Below are 17,855 nucleotides of genomic sequence, written 5' to 3'. Positions count from 1 at the left end.
TGTTATGCTAGAAGAACTACTCTTTCCCTTCCCATGACCTTATGGAACTCAATTGGCCTCCTACTTTGAATCTTCCACGCATGACATATTACTGTGTTGTGTCCCCCATTCCACCCTCCCTCCCCCCTCAGGGCATGCTGGAGTAATTATTGTTTCCTGATGCTGTATTTTTGAGTAGTTCATTCCCAATGCAGCCTTGCTAGAATGAGCAGTATCAATCAATCTCAAAACACAAGGGTTGAAGGAAAATTTTCCATCATCAAATTGCTTCTCAGATCTCTCTAATTTCATTTGTCACTAATCCCAACCTCACACTTTCTGGAAATCTCTGCAGGTGTGTTCTCTTCAGGCAGTTTCCTAGATGCATTTGATTTATCATCTACTGCTTTCACCGCAAAAACAAACTTCAGATTTGAAGGCGAATGGCATTCAGAGGCAAAAGCACACGCTTCTACAGTACAGAGTTTACCATCAAAAGACAGACTCTTTCAGGAAATTGAAGTGACTTAAAATTGCAGGAATTACAACAAGGCAAGCAGAAAAGTCTTGTGACAATTAACTCTTGTAAAATAACTGTTTGGACAGGCCTATTTAGTTATGTTGGCAGGAAAGTCAGAGACAAGCTAAGCAAGCTTCACTGCAAAGCACAGCAGCTATCTGCTCACAGCAGGCAGGGCATGTGTACATTTTGAAGTCTGAACTGTATCTCTCCAGTCTCTAAATGCAACATCTCAGACACCCCCCCTCCCTATACCCGCCCCCTCCCCCAAACCCTCCTGTATCGCTTTAAAGCTCGAATGATTAAGCTAACGTTAACCAGATGGGAGCTTTGATACAGACAGATGAAAGCATAAAAGTGCAGACACTAGAGAGAGAAGGGAGTTACTGTACCTCAGCAAAAGTCACCCAACTTCCAGTAGCTACTGCCTGCTGCTGCCCTCTGATAACAGTGGCTTCTTGCGTGCTGACCGCTGAGCTACCTTCAATGTCAAACTGAAAAATGCTTCCCTCACTCGAGGCTGTGCTGGAGGACAAGCATCTCAAAAAGAATAATATAGGAGAAACGAGGGGCCAGACGGAGATCAAAGCCATTTCCTCCCCTTACATCCAGCAGTGGTCTTCTAGCGTCTCAGTAATTGTTTACCCTCTTCTGCAATCAGCCCCCCTTGGCTTAGTGATGCCTCAGTTATTTTAACTTTCTTTCAGCATTCAGTTTCCAGATGTGGCACTTCAAGGCAGTCTAACCAGATCCCGATTTAAAAGAGGGGAAAAAAAAAAAAGAAAAAAAAAAGGAAAAGAAGGGGGAAAAAAGAAAAAAAAAGGAAAAGAAGGGAAGAAAAACGCTTTTGCTGCCTCCCTCGTTCACTCTCCGTGCCTGTGGCTCCTCTTTTTCCCCAGAGGCTCCAGCACAATAACATACAGATGGGCAGTGCTTAAGCAGAGAGTGTCAAACAGAGATTGTATTCCAGGAAAGCACCGCTGGCTCCCCAGCCACCTTATCTCCCCCTGTCAGGATACAGACTGACGCTCTGTTCAGTGCTCTGGCTTCCTTCATATGTTCACATCATTCCCTTTTTTACCTTTCGTGTTGAGACCCTCCCACTCAAACTTTGCCGTTCAGAAAGTGAGGTCACTCTTTCTTCCCCCTCTACACTTCCCTCCTACAATTCTCTCCGACCTCTCCACACAGATCACTGACTCTCGTGACTCTTTATTTTTTAACATTTCCAGTTTATTCAGGGGAAGGCAGAAAGGTGCCAAATTTATTAAAAAACCCTAGCTAGACCAACCTTTCCTTGCGGCATGGGGGAGGGGAGGCTGTGGGCGGGAGGAGGAGGAGGAAGAGGAGGAGGAGGAGGAGGAGGAGGAGGAGGGAGACAGCCTGGCTGTGTCATGGGCTAAGAGGTCTAAGTGGTTTCTCTAACATGCTTCATTCAGTTCTTTCCATCAAGCCCACCTCTCAGCTTCTCGTTGGCTTGTGAAAAAGAATATCGTTCACTGCGATTTTGGAAAATGACTTCATTCCTCAGACTCATGAACTTTTATTTACAAAGAGCATCTTGTATTCCTTTTTCAAGAGATGCTTTGTGAGGCCCTGGTAACAAGGCTTGCAGTGTGTATATGAAAGTGAGCTGAATATGTTGCCCACAGCTCACTTAATTTTATGGCTACAATCTCAAAAAGACAAGACAGTAACCCTTGCTAGGTTTTGGGATGAAGTCAGGGAATAATTATACTAATGTGCACCACTCCAGACAAGGGGGCAGCAGGCTGTCCCTCAGAGGTCCTGTGTGCAGGGGGTGGTAGCACCCTTGGCCTGTCAGGCTTCATTCTTAAATCTTCATGGAAATCAGCTTATTTGGCTTCATTCTGAGAGTGGATTCCTTCTTTTTCCCTTCCTCCATCAGTTTCTTTCTCATTGAAGGTATTATCAACTAAAGAAGCATCCCACCGAGAATTAAGGGTAAAATTAAGTGTTTTGGTGATCTGTTAACTTCCATATACCTGTAGGTACAGTTTTGGGCCCACAAGTTTTTTACAGAGAGATGTAAAGAAGTTCACCATGAATAAACTCTGCCTGATTCAGAAATAGTGTAGATGATCAAGCAAGGCCACTCAAGCTCGTGGGACAAAGTATTACCCCGGCAAAGAAGAAAATGGTGTGAAACACAAGGCTCTCAGGTTTGGGACCAAGGTTTGTGGGAGGAAAGAAAAGATATTAAGTGTAGTTGCGAGTCTCTTGGTTAGTTGAACCTGATGTAGTGGCAAGAACACTGTCCTCCAGGAGCCTGAGGGTCAGCCTGAAAAAAGTGCCAGGACTTTTCTAATTCTTTCTGATAATGGCAGTCATGGGAATGGCCCATAACAGGTCTGAAGGCTCAGGAAGTATGAGACCAGGGAGGGCCCAGGCAGGGACTCCATGAGCCTCCGATTAGGCCTCCTGCTGCAGTGACAAGCTTGAGGTGTAAAGATAACATTAAAGCAGGGGCACAAAACAGAACAAAACGTCTTGACAATAAGTGACAGAATCACAATTCCTGTGGTGGCAATGGAGATTTTTAACCACCCAGTGACTTGTGTGGCAAATTACTGTAATATGTGTGAGACAATTTTTTGAATACTCTTTTTTGGAAAAATGAACCTCTACTCGAACTTCTCCATCTTCTGCAGGCATTTGGCAGCAGGCTGGCCGGCTTGGTGAGGCATCTTTTTAACTGAAGGACTCAGGGGGTGGCATCCAAAGTGCATCCTCTTGCACTCCTCCTGGGAAACCTGCATGCTCAATTACCCCTCTGAAATGCCTGTACACCAACACATGCAGTGTGGGGAACAGACAGGAGGAATTAGAGATCTGTGTGCATTCACGGGGCCATGATCTCACTGCGATTACAGTCATAGCTCGCATGACTGGAATGCTGTCATGGATGTCCATGTGTTTTTAAGAAAGACAGGCCAGCAAGGTGAGGTGGTGGAATTACTCTTTATGTGAGAGAGCAAATTGAATGGACGGAGCTCTGCCTAGGGGTGGATGAAGAACTAATTAAGAGCTTAGGGGTAAGAATTAGGGACAGGCTAACATGGGTGACACTGCTGTGGGTGTTTACTACAGACCATCTGGTCAGGAAGAGGAAGTGGATGAGGCCTTCTACAGCCAGCCAGAAGTAGCCTCATGATCACAGGCACTCACTGGGGACTTCAACCACCTTGCTTTCTGCTGGAAAGACAGCACAGCTGGGCACACACATAGGTTCTTGTACAGCACTGATGATAACCTTTTGACACTGGTGGTGGAGCAGCCAATGAGGAGAGATGTGCTGACAGACCTTGTACTGACAAACAAGGAAGAGATGGTTGGAGATGTGAAGTTGTTTGGGGGCAGCCTTGGCTGCAGTGACCATGAGAAGGTGGAGTTCAGGATCCTGTGTGGAGGAAGCAGGGTAATAAGTAGGATTACAACCCTGGAGTTCAGGAAAGCTAACTCTGGCTTCTTCAAAGATCTACTTGGAGGAACCCCATGTGTTAGGACCGTAGAAGGTAGGGGGGTCCAAGAGAGCTGGTTAATATTTAAACATTACTTTCCCTAAGCTCAAGATCAGTGCATCTCTTTGAAGAAGAAATCAAGCAAAGGGGGCAGAAGACCTGCATGGATGAGCAAGGAGCTTCTGGAAAAACTCAAATGAGTAAGGCAGTTTATGGAATGTGGAAAAAGAGACAGGCCACTTGGGAAGAATATAGAAACATTATCAGAGTATGCATGGATGTGAAGAGGAAGGTTAAGGTCCATTTGTAATTAAATCTGGCAAGAGATATCAAGGATAAAAAGAAGGGCTTCTTCTAGTACATCAGTAGCAGAGGGAAGGCCAGGGAAAATGTGGGCCCTCTGCTGAATGGGGGGGATGCGCTGGTGATAAGCATATGGAGAAGGGAGAGTTACTGAATGGCTTTTGTGCTTCAGTCTTTACTGCTGAGACCAGTCCTCAGGAATCCCAGAACTTAAAGGCAAGAGAGAAAGTCTGGAGGAAAGAACTTTCTCTTTGCCAAGGAGGATTGGGTTAGAGATCATTTAGGCAAACTTGACAACCGCAAATCCATGAGGCCTGATGGGATGCACCCACAGGTGCTAGAGGAGCTGGCAGATGTTATTGCTAAGCCATTTTTTATCATCTTTGAAAAGTCATGGAGAACAGGAGAGATGTCTGAGGAGTGGAGGAAAGCCAATGTCACTCCAGTCCTCAAAAGGGCAAGAAGGACCCAGAAAACTACAGGCTGGTCAGCCTCATATCCATCCCTGAAAAAGTGATGAAACAGCTCCACAGAAGGTTATTAGGAGTAGTCATCATGGATTCACCAAGGGGAAATTAATCTTATAACCTTTTATGATGAGGTTGGGTAGATGAGGGGAGAGCAATGGATGTTGTCTACTTTGACTTCAACAAGGCTTTTGACACTATCTCCCATAACATAATGACTTTGAAGAATTCAGGGCGTACATGTTTTTACAATTGGCCTAAAGTAAGTAATTGTATTGGAAACCTATAATAGCATTTGGAGGGCAGCACCTGTAGGGTATCCTGAGCCAGTCCAGCTGGCCTGGTAACAGATGGAAACAGCCCACAGTGCCGCAAAACACGGCTCCACTGCTCAAACAGATCTAGAAAGGACAGTAGCTGCTGAAGCAGGAGATACTGGAGGAGAGAGAGAGGGATGAGGGTGCACCAGGAATACACAAAAGGAAACATATGAGGATCCAAAAAGAGGACTCATGAAGAGAAATGTGAAGAGATACATTTTGAAAAATGTAAAGGAGATGTGGTAGGGAACATTGCTAGGGAGATGGCTCGTGATGCAGTCTTGGAAGGACACGCTTGTTGCTGGGTTAAGGTGCCCAACAGAGGGTGATCCACACCAGGCTAGGGACACCCTGAGGGAGTGCATGCAGCCTGCATGCACATCAGGGAAAACCCTGAGGATGAAGAGTAGAAATGCGCTAGGATGATCTTGGACAGAAGTTGAGTCTTCAGAGAGGGAAGGAAGGTATTTGGGTGTTTAATAATCTGTTTTCTTGCTCTTTTCTAAATATTTGAACAAGTGATTAAACAATTCTGTTTATTTATTTCCGATAAAATATATTATGTGAAATGTCCTGAGTCAGGACTGTTTTGTCTGCAACAGTAGTGAATATAGAAGTGTCGTGAATGAAGTGCTGAATGAGAACAACGGTGAACCAGAACAGTGGTGAGCTTCGTGGGCCTTGCTCAGCACAGCCAACCGACCATCTGTACCCTGCACATTCCATTAAGGGACTTTCTTCTTCAAGTGTTCTACTGATTCACCAGAGCAAGAAATATCATTAGAAATATCATTAAGGAGGTTTATATTACAAGTTCTTCAAGTAAAGCCTGATATGTATTGCACATATGTAGCAGGTACCCAGATGGACTTCAGAGTATGATGAAGGTGTCTCACCTAGTAGGTCATTAATAACGCAAAACCCCTGAAACACATTTACAGAAAACAGAAAATACCATTCTTGAAATGGGCAAAAGTTACCAAGTGAAAACAACATTGTTACCCATCACATTCCTTTATGTAAACAACAAAGATATTCATATCCCTGTAAAAGAGTTCACCATGCTAATTTACAGCCCTTTGAGAGTGGAAATATTGTAATTACTCCTTAGATCAAAGTCCTAAAAGGAGGAATATGTCTGCTTTGTGTCTTTGGAAAATCCCAGACTGGCCCAAGGCCTTAGAAATCTAAAAAATCTCATGTTATGATTCTGTATAACAAAGGAAATATAGATAACTTCAAATGGTAGAATTATTAAATAATGAATAATTTATGCTAAAGAAATAGGAAAATAGAATAAACCAAGAAAAACACAGTTCATTACAGCTCACTAGATCTAAATTTCTCTGCAAATGTATTAGTCCCATAACAGGAAAATTATAACCAAAATATTCTGAGCAGAAAATATAATATATATATTAATTTCCCTAAATATCACTGTACAGTGGGACTGCTTGTTAAAAAAAACCTGCTTACAAGAGCGTTTCCTGCATTTAATTTAAAAAATTTTCAAATATTGTATTCCTTTTAAAAAACTGCAGACTTGTGTAAAATTTTTGAAAAATTAAAATGATGCATAGAGTGCTTATAAAAATACAAACCTCTGAGTATAAATTTAAGCTGTGATGGATGTCCAGTTTCTTTATCTTTGGCAGAGATGATGTGACTGTGTTATGTAAGTAGTCTGAGATTTGGAACAGGAGTTCTTCAATATGGCAGGGTACAGAAACAGGAGTTTCTCCTTCTGTTCTCACTGTATCATCTTTTCTTTTTACAAATTTCTTCCCCAATCTTTAACATTTGGTTTTGATTCACTGTGATAGACAGTAGGACTGGTGAAAGACAAAAGTAAAATTCCAATGGAATGCTTATTACAAATAATGTATTCCAAATTAACCAATCTCAGGCTGTTGTGTGTGGGCCACTGGTGGTTTGTCAGTTCCCAGTGGGACATCTGCAAACAGCCTGTTAAGCTCTAGTGCCAAATATTACCAGTGAAACATTTGACAATGTTGCATGGTGGTGCAATGGAAATGTTGACAGTCGACTGATGTTTGTGATCCAAAATGTGTTCAAAGGACCTTTGTAAAGGTTAGAAAATGTTGGAAGCATATCTGGGTATCATCAAATGAATTAGCTGTCTACATTCTGTACTAGAAACCTATGACAATCAAGGTGTATTAAGCAATAATTTGTCTGTTATGGTTTGTGCCAGAGAGAGATGCTAATAAAATTAGTTATGCAAATAAAACATCACTTTTGTTAACTTATGTCCCATGTTTTAGATTACATCATACTAGGAACAGTCTGAGTTTGCAGGTAGAAGACAGAATTTATTCTGTAGGGTTCAAGGATGACATACCATCAGACTTCAGTTTGTAGATCTGGTGCAAGGAGACATACGCATGTTCTTTGCTTCTTCGCCGTACTGGTTAAGGGCATAATCTGTTTATTTTCCCTCATGACAAAACTTCAAAGCCAACAGCTCTCATCCCTCATGGTATTAGTTACCAGCAACACTGGGATCTGGCTCATTCCAGCCTGGTTTAATGAGAAAGATGTCTGAAGGTTTCCACCTCCAGACTGCAACAGGAAAACAGCTGCCTGACTTTCTTTCTGAAAACATTGTCCTTGGAAACTGTATGAACCTTGTAAAAGTAGTAATGAAGCACAACACATGATATACTGAATAACTTACTTGAAAAATTCAACCAAGCTGGTTGCTAAAAGTCAACTAGATTTAGAATAGTATTTTTCCCAATCCAATGTCCTCTCCCCAGTGGTAACTAATAAGTAATAACATCATTTTCATAGCTTTTCAATACTTCTTTCAGGACTTCTGGTCATTTTTGACATTCATATCTGAACCTCTGGTGTGAAGGAGCAGGAAGTAGAATGGGAACAGTTCCAGGCATGGAGGAAGATATACAGCAATTGACGGGACTTTATTATATGGACTTTACAGTTATTATATGGACTTTACTGTTATTATGTGGTTTAAAATATGTGTACTGCATTGTATCCACACTACACAGTGCACAGCTTGGGCATGCCTGGGCTTGCCACGACTTTGCCTGCTCCCTGTTTCCCCGCTCCTCCCTCTGATAAGCTGAGAAAGCTGCAGAGAGGAGACAATTACCATTCGCCCTTTCCTTCCCCCGGTTCCTCTCATGTTCCTCCCCCTTTGCCTGTGTCCCTACCCCGATTTGTTCCCCCGTTTGTCTGTCTCATGCTCCACCCCATGTTCTAGCTCTTTCCCTGCCTGAACTCATAAAACCCCTGCATACCTCAATAAACCATTCCATTTGCACCTTTACCTTGACTTTGGACCTGTCCGTGCTGTGTCACGGCTCCATTCCCCTCCCCTCTCGGACCGTGGCACCCTGGAACTCTTGATAAGTCATTATTTCTTTTGAATGGTCTGAATTGTAGAGGTGCTATACTACCATTAATGATATTATCTATTTCTTTCCTCACAGATTGTGAGGTTCTGTATGCTTCTGTGGCAGGTTCTCTACACAGTTGCTTAGAGGTGGGTAGCAGGTGTTAACCTAACTTCAACTGTAGAGGGGCACATGAGAAACAAAAATACCACCATCATAGGGAGTGTTGCATAAATAGCAGAGACTTGGTGTTAAAAAGTGAACTAGAGGAGGTGGGGCTGGTGAGATGAAGGTGAAGGGTATTTGCAGGGATGGAGGCTGTGCTTCTTGTCTTTTGTGGATAAACAGTCGAACCTTTTCATTTTCTGTTACAGTTCTCATGCCATCGTGGTGGTGGCAAGAGGACCATTGTCATATTCCAATCATTCAGTTTGTTTTGATCCGGTGTTTTGCTCTGACACCTTGGCTTGCACATCAGAATGTAATATTTCCAGAATGTCTCTCATGTAAGTCCTGGGCATGTCTACTTATCTTTTAAGATAAAATTAGCCAAGACAAATCAATTCAGTCTGTTATAGCCAAGAAAGTGATACTTGATAACAGCAACACATCATACAGAAGAAAGTAGATGGCCCTGACTAACAAAGTGTCAGCAGCTTCTTTTGAAATCAATGGGAATCGGCTTCAAAGTCAGACTCAAAGGATAGAGATTAATTGTAAGACAGACACATATTATGACCTTATTTATAGGCAGATAGGGAAACTGATATATTGTTATAATTATTAAAGTCACTGTGTATTAGTGAAGACAGAAATCATCACTGGGTGCTCCAGCATAATGCGGAAAGTCTAGGATGTGGATGGTGGATCCTTTTCTGCTGTTACTTGAGTACTCATTTATTTCTCAAAAAGATTACATAGGTAGAGAGAAATGGGTTTGCACATTTTAACCAGACTAATAATAGGTGAATAGTGATCCAATTAAGATAAATCCTTCTTTTAAAGTGAAGACCTGTCCTAAATTCAAATTTCCTTATGTTTTTTCCTTTTACCCTTCTCCCTGCAAATTTTCTCCAAATCTCCAGGAAGATACTTCTTAATTTGTTAATCCTTCATGATTTCACTCGTGTCCTCACTGCCTCTGAAAATTTATTGGAGAGTCCTCAAAGCTACAACAGTGAGGCTGCCCTCTCAGTCTAATGATTCCTCCCTTTGAAACCTTGACCACAAGGGACTAGCTGCTCTTCCTGATCAAGGCAGGAAGAGTTTACTCTAGCAACAACAACAAAGAAGAGTAAAGAAAAAAAACCCTTCTTGCTTTATTTCTAAGTCATCATTCTTAACTTGTTTTTGGTACTCATGCCCTGATAAATTGGCATACTTAATTACTACATTCCTTCACAGTGCAGCGTTTCCCCTTGCATTATGCTTTGTCCCAAACTGACTGCCTTCCTCCCTATGTGGTGTCTTCAGACATTTCCCTTTCTCTCCCAACTTGTTTATTTAATTTAAGTTGCATATCTCTAGTTTTTTATATTCTTCATTATCCCTCTAGGAAAGCTTCCCCACCCTTCCTCATCAGTTGTTTGATCATAATAATGGAACATTGGCTGAAGAAAATGAGTTGCATAAAAATCCGCACTGAACTGTACAACCCCTGTAGAAGTACCCATAAAAAAGCTTTCCAAAACTGAAAAAACCCTCACCCAAAAGCCCAGATCATGGAAAACTGTGCTTAACTTAGCCTTGGTTATGAAGTCACACAGAAATACATATTCCATCTCACTGCCAAAATGCTTCCCATGGATCCTGCACAGTCAGCACAAAGAAGAAATTGTCTCAGATCCCTTCAAGTTTATCCTATGCACCCCAAGGATACGGTGGTGACCAAAAAGGAGAATGTCACCTACAGCAGACAGCAAAAATGTGATCTGACAGAGCTAACTGAAGCAGTACTGAGAACACTAACAGTTTAACCAGGGCAGAAAATCACTCACTGAAGCTCATTTTCTGGCAAGTTTCATGGGTTTTAAAATGTCTTCTAAATTCTGAACTTACGCTGACATGTCCCTTTGTGCTAGATGTAGTGGAGAGATAGCAGACTTTCAAGAACATTCTTTTCCAACCTTGCGTGTCCCATAGGAGGACATCCCAACACCAGTCAGCTCTGTCTGCTCAGTTATTCCCTTTTTAAGCATTGCACCGGTTTTAAAATTGCTCTGTGCCAGCAGTGCTTCAAAACCAGCCTTCGTTGTCTTGCATAGCAAGCCTAAAATGTAGTCAAAACCTTTTCTACTGTGATGAGAAAGAGAAATGTTGCCCTGTAACATAAACAGTTTGAAAGGTAGATCCAGAATAATTATGTCTTGATTATTGTATCACACCTATTACCGTATGATCTAATGGGAAAATTTTCAAATCCTTGGTTTCTCTAGTACTGATTTATGTTTGTTTAAGTGGAGGGATCTGTGAGTGTGTTCTGTCTTAGATTATTGGTTTTGGATGCTAAAATTACTTCCCCTAAATGGCCCAGTAAGCAAGGAGGAGGAATAAATTTTGATTGCACTCTGCCACCTGTACTCCTGACAGCTTAATTTGTTAATGTCAAGTCTGCAGGCACTAAATGAATGCTCATGAAAGTCTTGACTATCTGATGAAGTGCACTGGCTAGTATGATGCAATTAGCTGAGCTCATCGATTATGATAGACAGCTGGAGCTCTCTGAGTTTTTCTGAAAGAGCTTAATCAAAGGCATTGGAATAATAGAAGCTCTCTAAATGAGAATGGCAGTAAACTAAGACAGTTAATTAGATTTTTTTTATATTGTTGTGTTTATTATACTTCCCATTTGTCCTTGAAATTTAGGTCTTGACCACAAGTGAACATAACTGTATTGCTGATTTCACTGCAATCAAAAACAGTTTTAATTTGCATAATAAGCTGAAAGTGTTTGTTTGAAACTAAGACCTATAGTAAAGCAAAAAAAAATTCTCACACAATTTTTCAGGAATTTATTGTTCTCTCTTAAGATCTAGGGTGATGAAAGTCGCTTTCACATACAGATTTTTTTGTTTACTTTTTTGTACATTTTTGTTATTTTCATCCTGGAAAACTGATGGATTCAATAAAATAACGCCACCATTCTCTTTGACAAGAGGCACAATACCAGCTCACCCAACTAGCCTGCTATTACTGGGGCTGGCTGAGCAGCTGTCCCCTGTCCCAATGCCAGGAAATGCTGACAGCAACAGCTACACCATTTCAGCTACTAACTGTTTCCATAGCAAGTTTTGATGGTTAATGAATTGCGTAAGTGCTACCCAGATCTGTCCAGATCTTAGCAAAAGAACAGCAGCTTTGGGATGTCAAATGCTTTGAGAGAGACCCAGCACCACAGAAAGCTCCTTTCAAATGTGTGGGTCAAGCCCTATTTGCAGTGACTTTGCCTGGTGTGATAACACAAATCAACCATGCTGCTTTTTCTGATAAAGAATGAAAAAGAGTTTAGGAGATACCAGCATCTTTCATCTGGCACAGGGTGTTTTGCTATGACAGCAGCCAGCCACGATGAAGCCAACAGACAGAGCAGTGTGCATGCATGTTGAAAATTGGCTGATTTAGTTGCTTACCCACATGTACAAATGAATCCTGGTAGCTCCCTAATTGCCAAGCTATTAGCTATGCAGTCAGGCAGCTCCAAGATTAAGCAAGTCTCTTCAATTTTAGACACTTGCTTTCATAACTGTGAGGAAATCCGTGTTACTTTGTCCACTTTTATTAAGCTATCAGAGATCTGAACGCGTACGCATGCAGACAGGGGTTGTGTAAATCTCAGAACAGATCAGTGCTGTGAGGCTACTGCCCTTTGGTACACATGTTGTGTGGATGACCAGAGGCAGACGATTCTTCTGTGGTGTCTTAGGCAGACTTTATCTGCAACAAGAAAAGTCATTTGCCTTTAACAAGAATCAGAAGCTTTACTTGGTGTCTTTTTCTAGATAGTAGAAAGTTATTAACTTTATTTGCGGATGATCACAAACATGATGTGATGAGTTTTAAAGGGAAATTTGCTGCACATTGCTGAGGCTTGTGTTGATGGTACAAGCCATTGTTTTTGGGGAAAACTGTCCTTGTGACGTCTCCTCAATTTGTGTTGGAAGTTCAGGCCTTCTGGAAAAATCTCACTGCTAGATACCTAACATTTGGAGAAATAGTGGATTGTTTAGATACATTTTTGAAAAGATTCCACTAAGCTTTGCACTGAGCTCAGATGATTCTCCTGGGCTGGGCTGAGAACACCTTTTTGAGAAGCTTCTCTTCACGATGAAGGTGAAGGATGTAACAAGACCTGGTTTCTGAGCTGAAGGTGTTTAACAACCCTAATAAATGGGTAAGCCTTGTTGGTCTGTCACTTCAGGCTACCAGTCCAGCTGGGATAGCAGCCTTATAAACTATGATGAGTGTGGATGGATGCCACTTGTACTCCAGCTTCAATGGTCCTCTTCTTCTTCCACAGAGCTCTTTACTTTGTGCTGTGTGAATGGAGCAATCCAGTCAAGCAAACATATAGCTAACACAACACAGATGCAGACAGGACCAGAAGACTCACCCATACAGAATCAAGGGACCTCAGCAGTGATTTAATTCTATATAGGAGGTATAGTCAGAATTTTCAGGTTCTATATTTATTTTAAAAGCAACACCAGTGGATATATCCCAGTTCTCCTGATTCAGAGTCTACTATAGCATTCCATCACACATTCTGTGCCTCCACAGCATCAGCCATTATGCTGGAAATAGATGGGAAATCCAAATGAGTAGCCAGTATCATTCTAATAACTCCTGACAAAGCTGCAGAGTACAAAGCACTTTATATATTTTTTGCTTACCACTAATCTGATAGTAGAAAATATACCCTGTCAAACTTCCTGGTATGGAGACAACAGTAAACCCATTAGCACTTTGACACAATTCCCATTGTGGTTTCCAAGAAAACCAACACTTTCTTTAGTGACTGTCACTAGTTTATATTAACTGGTAGCTGCCAAAAAGTTTTCTTCACTTCTCACTTAGGTTTTATTCTTACAGCTGCAAAAACTGTCTTTAAGCTCCTATTTTCTTTTCTTGGTTTTCCTTAGTTGGCAAGAACAGGTAGAGATTTAGATTGCTTTCATTTTCTGTAACAATCTTTCTTGATCTTTCCCTAGCTCCAGACCTTGTTGGGTTTTGCAAATGCTTGAACCAGACAACACAGTGGTTTCTTAAATTTTACTTATGTAATAGAGGTATTCAGGGCTGCTGCAGTAGCTGCACTTATTGTATCCATAGCAGCCAACATCACACTTGACTGCTTTGGAAATGGACTCTGTGTTTTCATGCAAATCCAGTGATTTGCATGAGAGGATGGGTTGTTCATACAGACCATCAAATTAAACAAAGGAAATTTCCTTTTTTTGGTTGCATTTGCAAAAAGACAAAAGTGATTGCTGTGGGCCTCATACTGTGAGTTCTCAGTGCTTGCTGGTCTAGAACCGGTTTTCCTGTGGATCAAATCAAGGTATCTAAAAGTCTTTTGGTTGCCATTTTCCAGGTCTGACACACTACAGTCTGTTGCCTGTCTCAGAGCAGATGGTTTTAACATTGTTCATCATACAAGATATCCTTTCTTTTTTGATTCTTTTGCCTTCTTATGTCAGTGGTACCTGCCCTCTCACCTTCTCACATATCACCATGTGCCTGCTTTGATCTAAGAATATTATTCTGCACTAAGATACTCCTTTAGTTCTCTTTCTTTGGTGCAGCACCAGAAAGTTTTAATATTTTAACCTCACAAAGTCGTCATCTGGTATGAGATGTCCAGTTTTTACGTTACATTTTTAGATTAGATGCTTTAGGCCAGATTTCACATTTTTTGACTTGTGGGTTAGCACTGAAAATTCAACTCTGGAACCTCTTGCTTGTTGCCCACCTGTTGTTGGCTAATGATCAATTTAGGCTACCCTGGGTTTGGTTGTGGTAACCTGAAGTTATTGCTCTAGACCACAGAAAAAAATTGCAAGCAAACTCCAAAAACCGGCTTTTAAACTTTCATTGCAAATTTGCCACACAGTTTTAAGGGTGCCATCAGGGACAGAAAATTGTGTCATGAAAGAAAAGAGGAATCTTTCCATAGGCTTCCTTAGAATTTCTTAGAGAATGACTTATAGAACTGGTCCTCTTTTATACAATTATATGGGATAATAAAAGTCCCAAAACCTGTTAAAAACAAAAGGAAGTTGCTCTGGCAGGTCTTTTCATGAGTAATTTCTGGACAAACTTACTACATAATTATGTAGCTCTGTTGACAATTTCACGGTGTTTTACTCCAATAATGCTGTTCAAAACAATGAATGTGATAAGCAGGATACACTGAGTGCAATCATCAAATATGAATTTAGTCAGATTCTTACTGTGCTACCCTCACTCTTCTGCCTAACTGCCTTTAAGCCTTATTTTCAAACTCCCTGAGAATTTATGCTGATCTAAGTCCATGTGTTAGCCCTGGCCTTTTTCTGATCCTGTGGTGAGCCGATTCAGGGAGCTGAAGAGGAAGAGAAGTGACCTTGCAAAGCAAAGCAAAGCAAATTGTTTTCAGTCAGTGTGGCTCCCTGAACTTGGTTGCTAAGAGATCAGCAAGTGCCAGTGTTAGTGCAAGCTTAATGAATGCTCTAAGAAAAAAAAGCTGTATTTTAGAAGCATGGTATCCTAAATCTTACCTGATCCCTGGCTTCTGAATGATAACATAAATTGGGATTCACCAACTTCTTTACTAGAAAAACTTGCTTTTCTTTTTCCCAAATGCGGAGTTTGTTGTGACTCATTAAGACATGCTTTGATGAAATAAAAAGCAAAGCAAATAACTGAACTGAATTATTGGACACCCACAGGTCTGCAAGAAAATACAAGTAGAATGTTTCAAAGTATAACAAGACTGCAATCTTTAAACTAGGTCTTGTGCATCAGTTCATAGTTCTGCCAAATGAGCCGGTAAGGTGGTGTCTTGACCCCACTGGAATCCATAGGAGTGTTCTGATTTACTCGAACTAGGATTTGACCGCAAAACTTTTTTTCTTACAAGAGAAAGCAGGAGACTAGAATTTACTGTCTCTGCATTTACAGTGGCCACGCTTGAATATGTAAATATATTTTTTGTATAAAAGGTGGCTCACAAATGCAGAAAAGAGGGGATAAACCTCTAGAATCAAATCAGAAGTTATTGAATGTATATATATTGATCATTGTAATGTGTAGTCCAAGAAAACAATTGATATTTAGGAGGAAAGGAATGCTTAGGGGAACGTTTATTTAATCTTAATAGATCTTAATAAATTTAGTTTAATAAAACTTATTTTTTCAGCACAGTGCCCTTATATCATAGACTGTAGTGGGATATATACAGTTGTGACACCTTGAAACATCTAATATTACTCTTTACCTGCTAAAACAATTGTCTCTTTCAGTGAAAAACTTTACCAGATGATTTTTTGGGATACAATACAGGTGATAAGGCCCAGAACTTGCATTCCTATATTCTTACATTTATTTGAAAAAATTACTGAAAGATTCAAAAACGTATAAGGACATTGCAGGATAACAGATATTGTCTGTTGTCTGACACAGACAGCTCATATATTGTGGCTTATCCCTTTCTCTGATGAAACATTGTCAAAATCAGGCTATTACTCTGACATAGCATTGATTGTTTGGGCAGAGGGAAAACAACCTTTTCAACACAACTATGTCAGTTTGTATATGAGTAATATTTATCAGCACTAAATCTGGGAAAAGCTCTCAAATTCAAAGCAGTAACCTGAAATAAAAAAGGAAGAATCAGAGCAGTTTAGCCATCCAGACTGAAAGCCAGAGCACAACTGAGCCTCACCAAACATGTGATCAATTCTACTAAAAAGAAAAATAACAAAAAGAAAAGAGAAAGACTGTTTGAAACGCTGGCAGTACTTAGCAGAGTTTATTGTTCATCCTGGTGTTCACCCTGTATTAATCCATTTCAGAGACTGCACCAGTACACAATAGTGTTGTTTTAAAAAGCCTAGTGTTTGACAGCTGTTTTTCTTGTACAGGATCATGGAGAACTGGAATTACATCTTTTGCCCCCACTGCCTGAATGCATTCACTTCCTTTCAGCAGTATTGCAACTTAATTCTCCCAGAAAAGGAAGGAGTGGAAATGAGGAGGACGACGAAGAAGAAGAGGAAAATGTCAACACTTAAAAATGCTATGGGTTTAATTTGGACTAGAAAGAGACTTCGCATGTCTGGAAGCACAATAGCTCTTTCAAGGCCCAAATTATCCTCGTATGATGACCTTTTGAAACAGTTTTTTAAGAGGGATCACGTCATGACTTGGAATTTGGATGTGTTTTCAAGTGCAGTGACAGCTTCATTGATAGGATTTTTTCTGCTACTTCTCTCTGGTTCCTGATGAATTCAGATAAACTGGATATGAGAAGAAACTGGAATTTTCCACCTTTTAGTGAAGGTTCCCTCCTCAATGGCTGTCATTAAATGTTTGTGGGATACTGGAATAGAGGACATGGGCTTCACTGCAGTCAGTGGAGCTGCAGTGCTTTACAGCAGTAATGAGCAACAGTAACAGACTGGAAACATCTTTCCTACATCTTTCAGGCAAAAGTGATTCCATCACACTCCCTAGATCGTGGGAAAGTCAGAGATTTACAGAGACTATCAGCAAGCTAAAATAATCTGGAATTGATTGCATTGTAGATAGTGTAAATATTTTTGACCTCAGTGATGATGCAATTCCAGATTGGTTTTTAGTTACTGAGTGTAGTTTGGCTCTTTCTTGTCTTTCTTTGTCAAATGTCTCTTCATATTCTTTATAAGATCCCCCTTTCAAATGGTCTAAAGTAAGAAGAGCAAAATGAGGACTGTGTAGACAAATGTTTCCTTAATTTTTACTTTGCATTGTGAGGGAAAGGAAAGAAAACATAAATTCATACTATTTTATCTGTTTGTTTATATGTACTACTAGAGGACATGAAAGGGTTTTTTTGCTGAATAAGAAGCAAACTTTGGAATCTTTGGACTCAAATATACTGACTGTAGACATCTTTTGACTAAATGTTTGCTAAAATATTGTGTTTCATTGCTGAGGTAAACAGGCAGGGAAGGAAAGAAGCTCACATACATACAAACATAGCATATACTCACTAGTTTATTTTGTTGTGCAATGCAGATCTTATTGCTTTGTCTAACTGGCTGTAGAAAGTGCTAGCAAAATTAGGAGTTTGGTAGATATCTTGTGTTTACTCTTAATATTAAAACCACATCCATTTTAGGCTTTACCCAGAATGACCACAAGGCTACTAATTACCTTTAACA

At 40.6% G+C, this 17,855-nt stretch overlaps 1 protein-coding gene across 3 annotated transcripts in view; it reads right to left on the bottom strand.

Moving 5' to 3' along the window:
- LAMA4 (laminin subunit alpha 4) overlaps positions 1-1,566 on the bottom strand; it is a 102,552-nt gene extending 100,986 nt beyond the window's left edge. For all 3 annotated transcript variants that reach the window (XM_051792093.1, XM_051792094.1, XM_051792095.1), the window contains exon 1: positions 892-1,566. In XM_051792093.1, the coding sequence (XP_051648053.1) occupies positions 892-1,092 (201 nt within the window). In that variant the 5' untranslated portion in view covers positions 1,093-1,566. The remainder of the gene's footprint in view (positions 1-891) is intronic.
- Between the last annotated feature and the right edge of the window lie 16,289 nt (positions 1,567-17,855).

Source organism: Manacus candei, unplaced genomic scaffold (assembly GCF_025592945.1).
Source record: "Manacus candei isolate 608988 ecotype Guabito, Panama unplaced genomic scaffold, ASM2559294v1 h1tg000034l, whole genome shotgun sequence".
NCBI lineage: Eukaryota > Metazoa > Chordata > Aves > Passeriformes > Pipridae > Manacus > Manacus candei.
Note: the sequence above shows the minus strand (reverse complement) of the source record. Positions and strands in the feature narration are given on the sequence as shown.